The sequence below is a fragment of the Dendrobates tinctorius genome, unplaced genomic scaffold (assembly GCF_039654945.1).
Source record: "Dendrobates tinctorius isolate UK_male_01 unplaced genomic scaffold, ASM3965494v1 ptg000011l, whole genome shotgun sequence".
Lineage (NCBI taxonomy): Eukaryota > Metazoa > Chordata > Amphibia > Anura > Dendrobatidae > Dendrobates > Dendrobates tinctorius.
In genome coordinates, this window is record NW_027361679.1 from 59,520,702 (window position 1) to 59,537,428 (window position 16,727).

At 46.5% G+C, this 16,727-nt stretch overlaps 1 protein-coding gene across 2 annotated transcripts in view; it reads right to left on the minus strand.

Annotated features, from left to right (window-relative positions):
* UBA6 (ubiquitin like modifier activating enzyme 6) overlaps window positions 1–16,727 on the minus strand; it is a 155,317-nt gene that overhangs the window by 39,543 nt on the left and 99,047 nt on the right. For both annotated transcript variants that reach the window (XM_073542599.1, XM_073542598.1), the window contains exons 24-25: window positions 15,623–15,674; window positions 3,317–3,380 (exon numbers count right to left, since the gene is read on the minus strand). In XM_073542599.1, the coding sequence (XP_073398700.1) occupies window positions 3,317–3,380; window positions 15,623–15,674 (116 nt within the window). The remainder of the gene's footprint in view (window positions 1–3,316; window positions 3,381–15,622; window positions 15,675–16,727) is intronic.

The following is a 16,727-nucleotide window of genomic DNA, read 5'->3' on the forward strand; positions in this document are numbered from 1 at the left end:
TTTCCAACATTTTTAGGTGGCCCCTCACACTACCCAAACCATGACTTTACTAACCCTAACCCTGACCCTAACCCTGACCCTAACCCTTAACCAAATCATACTTAACCCTAACTAACCCTGACCCTAACCCTGACCCTAACCCTGACCCTAACCCTGACCCTAACCCTTAACAAAACCATACTTAACCCTAACCCTGACCCTAACCCTGACCCTAACCCTTAACAAAACCATACTTAACCCTAATCCTGACCCTAATCCTTAACAAAACCATACTTAACCCTAACCCTGACCCTAACCCTGACCCTAACCCTAACCCTGACCCTAACCCTAACCCTTAACAAAACCATACTTAACCCTAACCCTGACCCAAACCCCAACCCTAACCCTGACCCTGACCCTAACCCTAACCCTAAACCCCCTTAACTAACCCTAACTCTAACCCAAACCCCTAAATTCCATGGTTTAAAAAAAAAAAACGCATATGCAAAAAAACGCATACATGAGCATGCCAGTGCGCACATATGCGCATCCATAGGCTATAATGGCCATTTTTAGCGCAAAACGTGCGCATGCGCTTTTTTGCAGGGCCAAAAAATGCAACATGCTGCGTCTGGAAAATACCAACGCACACCCCAAAAAAACGCAGCGCATGAAAATCGCATACATGCGCTAACCAGCGCGCAGGTATGCGCACCCATGTTAAATATAGGGGAAAAAACGCATGCGCAGGTATGCGTTTTTTTCCAGCGCTAAAAAACGCAAATGTGAAACCAGCCTAAGCGTCCTGTGCCATCTGGGACAAAGACATCGCAGATGACAATCTTTTAAGTCCGTGTTTCGCCAGCATAATCTCACAGATGCTCAATCTGGTTGATCCAGTGAATTTGGAGACTTAAAAGTGGTTGTCCCAAGAACAAAATAGTTTTTAAAGCAATGGCTCTTGGAATAGTAAGTTCAACAATTGCATGTGTTAAAAAAGTCACTGTGCTAAAATAATGTTATAAATGTGACCCTGCTGTGTACTGTGTAATGGCTGTGTCTGACCGTACAGAGACATGGTCTGATCATACCACAGCTCCTGGGCAGGGAAGGAGGCAACATTAAAAAAAAAAAAAAGAAAAAGAAAAAAAAAAAAAAAAGGAATATACAGACAGGACAGCATGGGATTGCAAATGATTCTTTTTTGTGAGTTAAAACATTTTACTGTTCATTTTTAAAAAATGTTTTAACTCAGAGAAAGAATCAGCTGTGATTCCATGCTGTCCTGTCTGTATACTCTCTTGCTTTCTTCCCTGCCCAGGAGATGTGGTATGATGAGATCATGATCCTGTACGGTCAGGCACAGCCATTACACAGTACACAGCAGGGGCACATTTATAAAATCTCAGCACAGGAACATTTTTTTTTTTTTTTTTAACACATCCAATTGTGAAAGTTCTTATTCAACGATCTATTGATTAAAGGGTAGATTAAAATTGACTCTCATGGGAAAAGCCCTTTAAGGACACCCTAAGGGCTCATAACCACTTGCAATCCATTCGGACAAGTGCAATTCGATAAAAACAAAAAAAAAAAAAGAAAAAAAAAAAATCGGATTGCACTAGCTCCAATGTTTCTCTATGGTGCGCCTCAGAACTGCGATAATTTTCTCATGGAGATTGAGCATGCGTAAACAATCAAAGGATACTGCGATTGCACACGAGAATTAAATCACACACACCCATATATGTCTATGGGCAAGATTCGTTTTAGGCAAGGGCTTGCATTTCCAAAAATAGTCAAAAATCACACAATTTTATTCAGAAAACAAAAATAAAAATCATAGTCATCATTATGAGGGAAAAAAGGGAGGAAAGAAAGCGATTAGAAAACTTGTCAGTTAGTGCCTATTATCGTGCGCTGTTGAAAACAAACAAAAAACATCATCAACACGGCGCCGTCGGCTGCGCTGGTGCAATAGTATCTATCGCATTACGATAGATGCTACTGCGCAAGCGCCTCCGCCAGCTCCTAGTTGCTGCAGACAAAAAGATTACACTACATCAAAATGGCGTCGTGGGCTGCGCCTGTGCATTTGTTTCTATCACGCACCGATAGACGCTACTGAGCAAGCACTTTCATCCCTTGTTGCAGCCACAATAATTTACACTACAACAAAATGGCGCTGGAGGCGCTGCATGCACAGTAGCATAATCGGCAATCAATTCAGTCAATTTGTGCATGCACCACCCACTCTCTTCAGAGGACCAGTTTGCAGGATTGCGCACACAGAGGAAATCCCCACTGGAGTTAATAACTCAGTCCCCACGGTAAACTATTTCTCAACACTGGAATAATGTATTCAACCCCACTGTGCCACCAATGTATTAAAATATAAAATTAATATTCCTAACATGGATGCCTGCATAGTGAGATAGTAATAGGGCGAGACAGTGTAGGTATATACATAGGGATATTTCTTATAGGATACGTACCTACACTGTGTTTTCCAGCGTTGAGAAATAGCTTACCATGGGGACTGAGTTATTAGCTCCAGTGGGGATTTCTTTTGTGTGCGCATTCCCGCAAGCTGGTCCTCTGAAGACATTTTGTTGTAGAGTATTTGTGTCGACGCAGCTGCATGATTTACGGCTGCTAGACAGCCTGAATACATGTGGGGATTGACTAACAAACAGGAATTTCTCACATGTATTCAGGCTGTCCAGTAGCCGTAAATCATGCAGCTGCGGCGACAAACTAAAACTCCGAGCACGCCAAAATACTCGGAGGACACCCGAACATGCTCGGGAAAACCCGAGCAACAAGTATACTCGCTCATCACTACTCACCATTTAACAGGATCTATAATGACACTTAGTGTTATTCACTTCAACGGACAGTCATTTTAATGTTATGACTCAACAATTTATGTAAAGCAAAAGTAATGGCAAATGTAGGTCTCACTTTAAGGGTATGTGCACACGGAGTTTTTTGGATCTGCGGATTTTGTAGTAAAATCCGCAGATAAAGTCCTGCGGTTTATCTGCAGATTTGCACCTCATAATGGATGAGGTGTGAAACCGCAGCAGTTCTGCACTAAAGAATTGACATGCTGCGGATTGTAAACCGCAGCAAAACCGCGCGGAAAAATCCGCAGCATGCGCACTGCGTTTTTTTTTTTTTTTTTACATAGGAAATAAAAGGTACTGTACAATGCAGCAAAATCTGCTGCGGACCTGCAGAGCCAAAACCGCTGCGGATCCGCAGCAGAATCCGCAGGGTGTGCACATACCCTAAGAAACTCTTCCATGTACCCACAACCCAAATATATACTTACAATGGATCGTCTATATCAAATTCTATTGGAGTAGGTGGACGTTTTGGAGATTGCCAAAATAAACCTAAAAAAAGGGTAAAGCAGCATTACAGACATAATAAATGAAAACAATTTAATGTTGATTTTCAGGATTTAATATTACTTTCCAGTTTAACCTCTTAGGCCTCTTTCACATTTCAGTCTTTTGACGTCAGTCGAAATCTACCCCATTTTGAAAAAAGGAGATTTTTGTGTACTCACCGTAAAATCTTTCTCTTAGCCTCTAATTGGGGGACACAGAACCATGGGTGTTATACTGCTGTCCACTAGGAGGCGACACTATGCATAATCTGAAAAAGATTAACTTTGGCTCCTCCTCTGCAGTATACACCCCTGGACGGCGTCAGCCTTCTCCAGTTTTGTGCAAAAGCATTAGGAGGAACATAACAGAAATAACATAACCATGCCTGTAAGAAGGCCACTATGTACGAGCGCAAAGAACAATATGAGAACTCATCCGTAACAACGGCCCGTAAGGGCAACAGGGTGGGAGCTGTGTCCCCCAATTAGAGGCTAAGAGAAAGAGATTTTACGGTGAGTACACAAAAATCTCCTTTACTCTGTCGCCTCATTGGGGGACACAGAACCATGGGACGTCCCAAAGCAGTCCCTGGGTGGGAAGCAATGGACAAATATTGTGCTGACAGGTCCCTAAACTTGGGGCACTGCCGCCTGCAGAACCCGTCTACCCAGGCTCGCGTCCGCTGAGGACTGGGTATGAACTTTGTAGTGTTTTGCAAACGTGTGTAGGCTAGTCCAGGTGGCCGCCTTACACAATTGTTGTGCCGAAGCCTGGTGCCGAATGGCCCAGGAGGCAACTACCCCCCGCGTAGAATGTGCCGTGATACCGGCTGGAAGAGGAGAGATATTAAGGCGGTAAGCCTCTTGTATGGTGGACTTGATCCACCTGGCAAGGGTAGCTTTGGAAGCCGGCAGACCCTTGCGAACGCCTTCCGGAAGAAGGGAAAGGGAATAAGACTTCCGGAAGGGTGCAGTCCTAGACACGTATATACGCAATGCCCTGACGAGGTCAAGCGTATGCAGAGCCTTCTCCTCTCTATGAACCAGAACCGGCCAAAGGGATGGCAGTGAAATCTCCTCATTGAGGTGGAAGTTGGACACAACCTTCGGAAGGAAGGATGGAACCGTACGGAGAACCACCTTGTCCTGGTGAAAGGCCTTCTGCAGGAGAGTGCCGACAGTTCAGGCTGGTTTCACACTTGCATTTTTTTGCGCTGTTTTTTAGTGCAAAAAAAGCATGCGTTTTCCCCCCCTATCTTTTACATGGGTGCGCATAGGTGCGCATACACATGCGTTTGTACGCGTTTGTATGCACATGTGTTTTTTGTAGTGTGCGATCGGGTGCACAAAATGCATCCTGTTGCATTTTTTGTGCGCCCGACTTGCCCCCAAAAAACGCATGCGCACGCAATGCGGTTTTTTTTTACAGCCAAACACCCATTATAGTCTATGGGTGCGCATACCTGCGCATGGTAATGCGCAGGTATGCGCAAAAAAACGCAGCAAAACCAGCAAAAAACCGCACACAAACGCATGATGCGTTTATGTGCGTTTGCACTGCGCACGGTGCGCAGCGCAAAAAAACGCAAGTGTGAAGTAGCCTTAGACACCCTGCGTAGCAAGGTGATTGCCACCAGAAAGACCACCTTTTGTGATAGAAGGCGGAGTGGGACTTCTTTAAGGGGTTCGAAAGGTGGTGCCTGCAATGCTGTCAGGACCAGGTTGAGGTCCCACGTCTCCAGTGGACATCTGTAGGGGGGAACCAATCGGGAGACCCCCTGGAGAAAAGTCCTCACTTGCGGCTTGTTAGCAATGCGTCTCTGGAAAAGCACTGAGAGCGCTGACACCTGGCTCTTAAGCGAGCCCAGGGATAGCCTGGTGTCCAGGCCCGATTGAAGAAAACCAAGAACTTTTGGGAGGGAATAAGGGAGTGGGATCTGGCCGCGGGATCCGCACCAGGTAAAGAAAGCTCTCCAAGTACGGTAATAGATCTTGGCGGAGGCTGGCTTCCGTGCCCTGATCATGGTTATAATGACAACCGGTGAGAGCCCTGCCTGGGTTAGAACCCAGGTCTCAAGGGCCACGCCGTCAAATTGATGGCCCGAGTTCTGGTGGAAGAATGGGCCTTGTGACAGAAGATCGGAACGGTCGGGGAGACGCCAGGGGGGGGTCTGCTGTAAGTTGTACGACTTCGGCGTACCATGTACGTCTGGGCCAGTCTGGCGCGATCAGGATGGTTGGAACTCCCTCTTGTTTGATCTTCCTCACGACTCTGGATATCAGGGGGAGAGGTGGAAAAATGTACAGAAGCTAGAACTGGGTCCAAGTCCTGAACCAGGGTATCTGCTCCGAGCGACCGCGGATCGCGTGTCCTGGCCATGAAATTGGGGACCTTTGCATTGAGATGGGATGCCATTAGGTCCACGTCCGGGGTCCCCCAGCGATGGCAGATCTGGCGAAAAATTTCGGGATGGAGAGACCAATCCGCGGGTCCCGCCTTGGTGATTCACATATGCATGGTTTGCGAACTAGAAAGAGAGCCAGTGCCTTGTCCTTTGGAAGGAGCACCAGACCTCTGGAGGTGTCGAATAACATCCCCAGGAAGGTCAGAGACTGACTCTGGGTAGTTGATGACTTTGGTAAGTTGACTACCCAGCCCTGGCGACTCAGTGTCGATCGTGATTGAGACGCTGACCTCGCAATCCTTGAAGGTGGAAGCCTTGATGAGAAGGTCGTCCAGGTATGGAACTACTACTATGCCTCTGGAGTGTAGAACGTCCATGGTGGCTGCCATGATCTTGGTAAACGTTCTGGGAGCCGTGTCGAGTCCGAACGGGAGAGCCACGAACTGGTAGTGGTCCTGGTTGATTGCGAATCTGAGAAATCTCTGATGGGCGGGAGCAATCCGTATATGCAGGTATGCGTCTTGTATGTCTATGGATGCGAGATATTCTCCCTTCTCCATGGACACAATGATCGACCGAAGGGACTCCATGCGAAAACGACGAACCCGAACATACTTGTTGAGTTGTTTTAGGTCTAGTATGGGCCGAACGCTGCCTCCCTTCTTGGGGACTACAAACAGATTGGAGTAGAACCCTCGGAAGTGCTCTTCTGCAGGAACTGGTACTATGACTCCTGCCTGAAGGAGGGAGGAAGCGGCTTGATGGAAGGCACGAGCCTTGTCTGGCGGTTTTGGGGGAACAGAGAGGAAGAACTGGTTCGGTGGGCTGGAAGTAAACTCGATCTTGTATCCGGAAGACACTATTTCCTTGACCCACCTGTCTTCTGTAATAGGTAGCCAGACCTGCTGAAAGAGTAGCAGTCCACCGCCTACGGTTGGGGTGTCTTCCGGAATTCGTGAGTCATGAAGAGGAGAAAATCTGAGGTTTCCCTCCTTTGGGCTTTTCCTGGCCTGCTTTCGACTGCCAGGTCCTGTCCGGCCTCTGCGCTGCCCGTGGGTTGTCTCTGCTCGGAGAGCGGTTACGATTTTGTGCTGGGCGCGAGATGGACCAGCCTGAAGAATTCCGAAAGGATCGGAATCGAGTTTGGTTACGCCTTTTGAATGTGCGTTTAGGTTTTAGTTGAGGGAGAGAGGTACTCTTACCCCCAGTGGCATTGGATATCATTGTGTCCAACTTTTCACCGAAAAGCCGCCCACTGAGGCACGGGAGATGCGTGAGGGACGACTTTGAGGCCGCGTCTGCTTTCCATTCCCGCAGCCAGAGGATACGCCGGATCGTGATGGCGTTTGATGCTATTCCCGCTACACCTCTTGCGGAATCCAGAGCTGCATGAAGCATGTAATCTGCTACCACCGCTATTTGAACCGCCTGGTCTGACAGCTCAGGATTTGAGGCTTGGAGGGCAGCCTGCAATTTTTTGGCCCAAGCCAGAATGGCCTTGGCCACCCACACTGAAGCGAACGCAGGAGCCAGAGAGGCTCCTGCCGCTTCAAAAGCTGAATGAGCCATGCGTTCTACCTGTCGGTCTGTTGTGTCCCTGAGGGTTGAGCTATCTGGCAGTGAGAGGAGGGTCTGTGCTGCTATCCTAGAGACTGGGGGATCCATTTCTGGTGGATCTGTCCACTCCTTGGTGTCCTTCTGTGGAAAGGGGTACCTTGCTTCCAGATATTTGCAATTCGCGAATTTCTTCTCAGGCTGCGAAAACTGCTTAGTAAGTATCGCCTGAAATTCCGGGTGATTAGAGAAGATCTTAGGTGGTTTCAGAACACTTTCAAAACAAATTTTGTGTTCTGGGGCTTCAGTAATGTCCAGCACCCAATGGATGGAAGAAATTACTTCCTCAACTAGCGCCGTATTGCTCGGGGGGCCAGGGACCAGAGACCTCTCCGTTTCATTGTCTGAGTCGGAGTCACAGATGCCTTCCGATTCCTGCGAGTCTCTAAGGCGTTCCCTGGTGGGCAAACTGGGGCGGAGGTCTTCTGTGGTCGGGGATCGCTGTGGAGATCTGCGTTGTCTGTCTCTGTTAGGGGACGGTCTAGGTGACCTGGTACCACGGTGTCTCTCCCTGGAGGGTGATGACTGTGTGCTATGGGATGACGCGGATGAACACGACCTGTGGGTCTGCTTACGTCTGCGAGTGTCGGAAACGGCATGTCCTTGACACGAGCTGTACCTTTGCTGGATAACGTTCATAGCCGAGGCATGACCCTGCAGAGCTTGGAGTAGTGTGGAGGTTAGGTTATCTATGGACTGTGTCAGACTGCGACATCTGAGTAGCCCATTCCGGCATGGTAGCCGGCACTGAAGAAATGGGTAGGGGCTTCTAGGGGCTCTGACCCAGTATTTTGGATACAATCCCGGCAGTGCGGGTACGTGCTGCCACTGGGGAGAGTGGTTTTGCAGGCTATGCAGAAAGCATAAAAGCAGTCCTGCCTGGTTCCCTTCCTTGAGCCCGGCATAGTGCACAGAGGCTGGCTAGCATTGGACCCTACAGGGGTGGATTCACAGCCGAGTAAAGAGAACCCAGCTGTGATCTTACCCCACCAGTGTGCCCCTAGGTCGAGCGCCGACAATTCACAGTCCTGTGCCCCCCCGGAGACTGCTGACATTGCTGATGTCACAGACGGCGTCTGCTGCAGCGAAGACGGCCGCCGAGAAGACGAGGAAGAAGGGGGAGGAGTGCTGAAAAAGAGCGCGCAGGGTTATGTAAAAATGCGCCCTTTCTGCCTCGATCCGCCCCTTCTATGACACTGTAGAGTGTCATATTCGTCATTCGGGGGGCGGGCAGGAGGCGGCGGCTTCAGCTAGGCCGAAGCTGCGGTCTAAATTAGAAGGGCTCCAGGCTGGCACGGCTGTCCGGGAGGGGGTCGGATCTGAACCAGACCCCTCCGGATTGAGAGGCAGGATAGCGGTGGGGCTAGCAGCTGTAACGGGGCCATGTGAGGGGCCCCCCTGAGGCACTATGGAGCTGATGCTGCCGCAGAGACAGGGTGTCTCTGTATGTGCCATACAAAACACAAGCCGCAGAGACACCATCACATGTTTCTCAACACAAGCAATGACTAGCCAGGTCTTTCCCCGGGAAGGAACAACCACGGGAAGGGAAGTCTCCAATGAAGGAAACCACCTATGCCAAAACATGGTATCCATCCACAGACAGCTGTTTCGGGGTATTGCCCCTCATCAGTGTGGAGTAGGAAACTGGTTAGTAGGAGCAATGCCTAGTAAAAGACTGAAATGTGAGGATGAATGAACTCATGGAGATCAACATCCAACACTGCGGAGACACCATCACATGTTTCTCAACGCAGTGATTCTAGAGCAATGCCCCATCCCTGTCTGTGGATGGATACCATGTTTTGGCATAGGTGGTTTCCTTCATTGGAGACTGCCCTTCCCATGGTTGTTCCGTCTCGGGGAAAGACCTGGCTAGTCATTGCTTGCGTTGAGAAACATGTGATGGTGTCTCCGCGGCTTGTGTTTTGTATGTTTTTGCATATTTCCCATAAGGGATGGGGGCATTGCTCTAGAATCACTGCGTTGAGAAACATGTGATGTTGTCTCCGCAGTGTTGGATATTGATCTCTATGAGTTCATTCATCCTCATTTTTCACAGTCTGTATGTGTCATGTCTGCCTGCACTCTCCCCCAGCCCCAACAGGAGCCCGCAGCAGGGCTGGGGTCCCTGGCTGTTTAAGCTGCAGAATGCTGCCTTGTACAGACCCTACCTGAGGCGTCTCAACCTAATGCCCCCAGAGGGAGATTAGGGAGGGTGCGTCTGTCACCATCAGGGGTCTTCATCCTCGCCTCGACCTCAACCCAGACCCCAAAGGGATTGGGGAAGGAGGGGGGTCTCGACTTCGAACCAGTACCCGAGGGACTGGGTAAGGAGCGACATGGGGAATAGCCATCTCAACTTCAACCGGGCACCCCATAATAGCGGGCCGAGGAAGGAGCCATGCCGGGAGTCTCGCTGGAGACCCACTTTTCTTCATCTGTAATCCGTCGGGAAAAAAAAAATAAAATAAAATCTTTAGGTGTGCCTCTTTGAAACACTAAGCAAAAACTGGAGAAGGCTGACGCTGTCCAGGGGTGTATACTGCAGAGGAGGAGCCAAAGTTAATCTTTTTCAGATTATGCATAGTGTCGCCTCCTAGTGGACAGCAGCATAACACCCATGGTTCTGCGTCCCCCAATGAGGCGACAGAGTAAAACGGATCGGTTTTTTTTTTTTGGCAGAATCCGTTTTTTCTCAGACTTACATTAGCGGCGGATTGTGACGGATGGTTGTCCATCGCATCCGTTTTTTGACGGATCCGTTGGAATTTAAGCGTCCGTCGTGTGAAGTAGACGGACAAAGCAACGTTTTTTTCTGTGGCGGACCCGCTTTTTTAATCTCTCTCTCTGTTTTTTGGCAATCTGCAACGGATCCATTAATTCACACTTTCACGGATTCACGGATTGAAACTGACGTCAAGAGACTGAAGTGTGAAAGAGGCCTTAGTGATGGAGATAATTTTTCATCTTCATGAGTAGGCCAAATTTTACAATTCTGACTACTGTCACTTTGAGGTAATAACTTTGGAATGTGTCAATGGCTCCCAGTGATTCTGAGATTGTTTTTTTTCCGTGACAAACTGTACTTCATGATAGGATAGTAGTAAAATTTGTTTGATATGACTTGCCTTCATTTGGGAAAATACCGGATATTTGGTGAAAATTTTGCAACTTTCAAACTTAATTCTTTTTAATTCCCTTAAACCAGAGAGTTATGTCACACAAAATAGTTACAAAATATTTCCTACATGTCTGCTTTACATCTGCATAATTTTTGAAACATACATTTTTTTTTGTCAGGAAGTTAGAAGGGTTAAAAGTTAACCAGCGATTTCTCATTTTTCCAACAAAATTTACAAGGCCATTTTTTTTACGAACCACATCACACTTAAAATGACTTTAAGGGGTCTATATGACAGAAAATACACAAAAGTGACACCACTCTAAAAACTACACCCCTTAAAACCACATTCAATAAGTTTACGAACACTATGTGGAAGGAAAAAAAATGAACATCTTACTTTTTTTTTTTTTCCTTCACAAAAAATTTACTTTAACTCCAATTTTTTTTATTTTTCACAAGGGTAACAGGAGAAAATGGAACCTAAAATTTGTTGTGCAATTTCTTCAGAGTACGCCGATACACCATATGTAGGGGAAAACTATGTGGGCGCATGGCAGGGCTTGGAAGGGAAGGAGCACCGTTTGACTTTTTGAACAGAAAAATGACTGGAATTGATAGCGGACGCCATGTCGCGTTTGGAGAGCCCCTGACCGGCCTTAACAGTGGAAAACCCCCACAAGTGACCACATTTTGGAAACTAGACCCTCAAGGATTTCACCTAGGGGAATAGTGAGCATTTGAAACCCACTTGTACTATACAGAATTTGATAACATTAGGTCATTATATGGAAAATTTTCATTCTTTTCAGAAAAATGTTGTTTCAGCCCCAAATTTGTAATCTTCACAACGGATAATAGGTGAAAACGGACCCTATATTTTTTTGCGCCATTTCTCCTGAACGCGATGATACCCCATATATGATCAAAAACTTCGGTTTGGGCACATGGCTGGGCTAGGAAAAGAAAGAGCGCTATTTGTCTGGGATAGATTGTGAATGCCACGTCGCATTTGGAGAGCCCCTGACGTGTGAAAACAGCAGAAATTCCCAAGTGACCCCATTTTGGAAATTAGCCCCCCTCAAAAAATTTATCTAGGGTGCACTGAGCATTTTTAACCTACAAATGATTCACAAAACTTTAGAACATTTAAATGTGAGAACAACAAATATTTTTTCCAAACAAAAAAAATCTCTTAACACCAAATTTACACAAGGGGTAATGAGAGAAATAGCATACCACAACTTTTTATGCAATTTCTCCTGAATGTGGCAGTATCCCATATGTGGCTGTACAGTACTGTTTGAGCACATGGCAGGGATTGGATAGGAAGGAGCGCTACTTGGCTTTTAGAACGCAGATTTTGTTTGCATAGATTGTAGCTTTATTAGTTGAGCCCCTGAGGTACAGAACACCCCCCAGGTGACCCCATATTGGAAACTTCACTGTTTAAGGAAATAATCTAGGAGTGTAGTGAGTATTTTTAACCCATAGGTGTCAGACAGAATTTTATAACATTGAGAAGTGGAATTAGGACATTTTAGTGGGAAAAAGGCAATTCTTGTATTTGCTGCAATTTTGTCAGGTACACAAGAGTTAATAGGTGAAATTGGACCACATACTTAAATAGCGTAATTTCTCCCGAATGCGGTGCTACACCACATGTTGTCAGAAATTAGTTAGGCCGGGATCACACATGCGAGACATACGGCCAAGTCTCGCATGTTAATACTCTGCACTGCCTCCGGCACTCGGATCGGAGCGTGCGGCCGCATAGCAACACATGGAGCCGCACGCTCCACTCCCGAGTGTCGGTGGCAGTACCGGGTATTAACATGCAAAACTTGGCCGTATTTCTCGCATGTGTGATCCCGGCCTTAGGCCACGTGCTAGGGCTAAAAAGGAAGGAGTGAGATTTGATTTTTGTAGAACAGATTTTGGTAGAATAGTTTATGGGCGACATTTGCGGAGCCCCGTGCATCTCTAAATTAATCTATGGCTAAAGTGACTATTTTGTAACATCCATGCCAGGCTTTTTTTCTGAAGAATTACAAATCTGCCAGTTTAGTGCTCATACATTGTGTCCCCATACAGTGAAGAGCTCCCATATATTGTAGCACCCCCATATATTGTGCCCAGCTTGTGCTTCTGGCGATACATAGCTGTAAATGAAGTGCCTTCTCTCCATTACAATAATGCCAAACATGTGGCCGCTTACTGTGGTTTAGACATAGGGGAATCCAGGAGGGGGCATTTGGATTTGGGACAGCAGAATTCACTGGATTTTAGGGGGCGGGAACCATGTCGCTTTTCCAGAGTCTTTGTTCTACCAGTAATGTGGGGAACCCTATAGTTCCAGTGATTGATGACAGACCTGAGTGGGGGTTGGTTTTGTGATGGATAAAATAGGGCTTTTATTGGTAATATTTTGGGGTACATAATATTATTCAATCGCTTCCAGAATAAGGCTGGGATCACATTCTTGTGTTCTACTCTGAGAACTTATGTCTGGGTTTCCGTGTAAATTCTACAAAAATGAAATTCAGACAAAATCCCCAACGGAACCATCCAAGTCTGTTCTGAATGCCTACACTCGATGTACATCCTACTTTGGGAAGGATTTAAAGGGTATACAATTTCCAAATGTGTCTAAAACATTAAAGGGGGCGTCCACTACTTTTACATTGATGCCCTGTTTGACCAGGATCCGACACTTGGCACCCCCGCCATCCAGCTGTTAGAGGTGCCAGCAGCGGCAGCTGCCAGCCGGAAGCATTTTCTTGCGGAGCTTGACAGTCTACTTGCAGTAGCTGGGGCTTGTTACTGCACATCCGCCTCCTATTGATTTGAATAGGACGCGGATGTGTAGTACCCCGCGGCAGCCACTACAAGTAGACTGCCAAGCTCCGCAAGTAAGTACTCCCAGCCGCTATCAGCTGATTGGGATTTGGGGTGCCACCGAGTGCCGAATCCTGGCAGATCCGAAACTGATGCCTGCTCCTAGGGATAGAGCATCAATGTAAAATTAGTGGACAACCCCTTAAAAATAAGCAATTGACTAAAATTATTGTTGGAAGTTCTGAACACTTTTTCCCAGGCATTGTGTTGTTCTGTCCAGAATATTATTGCAGATGGAGACATTTGTCCGCAACTTAAAGGAAATCTGTCAGCAAGGATGTGCCACTTACTATGCGTTGGGCTATAGTTTTAATGCAATCACAATCAGTATTTTATCAGCAGGAGATTATCACTGCCTGACTAGGTGCCACGTGCCAGGCAGCTAATTTGTGTAACTCTGCCCTACCGCTGATTGGCAGCTTGATAATAATTCACAGTTTACAATGGAAGCCGCATATCACAGGTGTGTGTGTTTTTCTACACAGCTCAGCATTCATAGCACTGCAACAGAGAAAACAGCGAATCTATCAAAACTGCACCAAGCAGTCCAATAAGTGATACATCACTGGAATAACGCCTTCTGCCCCTACATCATGCTGCTCTCAGATTACATAGGACAAAACAACAAATATAAACCTAGCACTCAACTTAAAGGTATTTGCAAGGAGGTTTATTGTAGTACACGAAAAAAGACGTTTCGGTCAATGTGACCTTCAGATGGCCGGTGGGCACCGCATCTGGAGGCACGTTTGCCCCTCTCCTATATTCCTACAAGCTCATTACCTTACAGAGATTATTCTCCTCATAACTGAAGAAGGTCACATTGACCGAAACGTCTTTTTTCGTGTACCACAATAAACCTCCTTGCAAATACCTTTAGGCTAAGTGCACACGTACCGGAACTCTCGCGGAAATTACCGCGAGAATTCCGGAATTCCAGTCCGCGGGAAAATCGCATTTTAAATTCCCGCGATTTTCCCGCGGAAAAACTAGCATTTTGCAAGCGTAATTAGCTTGCAAAATGCTAGCGTTCTCCAAGCGATTTGTAGCATCGCTTGGAGAACTGATTGACAGGTTGGTCACACTCGTCAAACATAGTGTTTGACGAGTGTGACCAACTTTTTACTACTGAGGCTGCCTATGCGGCATCAGTAGTAAAAGATAGAATGTAAAAAAAAAAGAAAAAATATTGTTATTCTTACCTTCCGACGTCCCGCGCAGGCGTTCCCAGTAGTCCTTTGCGAAAATGCCCGCGATGACGTCAGTTCTTGTGGGATCGCGACGTCTCGCGGTAATTCGCGATGACGTCGCGCGAATTACCGCAAGACTTTGCGATCCCGCGAGATCGGACGCCATCGCGGGCATTTTCGCAAAGGACTACTGGGAACGGGAGCGTGGAGAGAGGCGGGAAGGCTGCGCGGGACGTCGGAGGGTGAGAATAACAATATTTTTTATTTTAAATTCTATTTTTTACAGGGATATGGTACCCAAAGCCCGGAGGACAGTCTTCTCTCCTCCGGACCATGGGTACCATCCGCAATTGTTCTGCTTACTTTCCGCATGGTGGGCACAGCCACATGCGGGAAGGAAGCGGAACAATGCATTCCTATGGGTGAGGGATCGCAGCGATTCCGCAAAATAATGAGCATGCTGCGTTTTTTACCGTGAAGCGATTCCGCCGCGGTAAAAACCGCAGCATTAGCACAGCATTGCGGAATCCCATAGGAATGCATGGGATGCTTATTTTTCGCGTTTTCGCGGCAAAATCGCGCGGTTAAAACTGCCGCGGAAACGCGAAAAAAACGCCACGTGTGAACTCAGCCTTAAGTTGAGTGCTAGGTTTATATTTGTTGCTTTAACGGTTTGTGAACCTAACATTAGCACTATCTTGAGTTGTGCTCACGGTGTTCTTTCTATACCTAGGATAAAAAAACCTGGTGACAGATTTCCTTTAAGATAAGAATCAACTGTGCATGTGGTATTTCCTGGGCTGTACAAGACCTGAGCATGCGCAGAGATTCATTGGAGGTTGCAAATAGATGTCCCTCCATCGACAGCCATATTATAGATGGATTGCTGTGTTGTTGGAAGGGGGCAGGGTTTCACAAACCTTGCAGGACTTGTACAAAAATTTGTTAATTAAGTAGCCTATGTATACCTTGCAAGGCATAATGACAGTACATATTAATATCAGCAGGTACTTACTGCCATCTTTTAATCGAGTGTCAAGAGGGAATGAATGCAATAACTGCTTCGCCTAGGATGACAAAAATAAGAACTTTTAATTTAACATGAACTAAAATCGCTATGACGTATTAAAATAAGGACACCATAACGTACAGAACTGCATGGCTAAAAGTACAGACTTTAAATGGGTTTTCTACTAGGATACTGACGATCTAGCCCCTTGGGTTCCAGGAGCGGAGCTGCAGTACGTGGAAACGTCTGCTAGGACAGTGTGACGGAGCTGCAGTGTTCCACTATGTACACTGATACCATACAGGAGAATCTTGGATCCAGAAAATTTAAAAATGTATTTAGATTAAAAATAGATTCCATGTTTTAAGAAGAAAAAAACTTGCAATGCATTATGAATAAATGGTGGTGTTCTTTGGCTCAGCTAGAGATCACAAGTCCCAGATAAATCTCCTTTATCGCTTCACTGGGGGACACAGGAAACCATGGGTGTATGCTGCTGACACTAGGAGGCTGACACTATGCAGAAAAAGAGTTAGCTCCTCCCCAGCAGTATATACCCACCAACTGGCAGAGAGCTAATCAGTTTTAGCTTAGTGTCAGTAGGAGGTGGACACAGAGCTTCTCTCAGCCCCTTTTCTACCTTATTTTTATGGTTTTTATTATATTCATTTTTGCAGGTTCAGCTTGTGATTTGGACAACACAGTGTAATTGATCACTCTTGTTCTCCCCCCTAAAGGCTGAGAGCACAGTGTGGGATTGCATCACTACTGTTGTTTCCCAGATCTATCCGGCAGGACTCTATCCCCCTAACACATCAAGTGTGTTCAGGGCATCTGCACTGAGCACAGGAAGAAAAAAAATGGTTAGCACTTGACTTTTTGCGAAACGGTGCCAGTAAAAGGAACCCGAGGTCCCATAAGCATAAGTTCAGAGAAAATCACTACTTACCTGAAGCATTATTTTTCTTGTACGTTTGCATTTATTGCTGATAGGTTCCTCCTGAACCCATTGCATACACTGGGCATTGATTCTAAACTGGACCCAATAGGCTCTATGTCATATTTTATTGCAGTGACACTACTTACCTGGTTTTCCCATGATGCTTTTTTG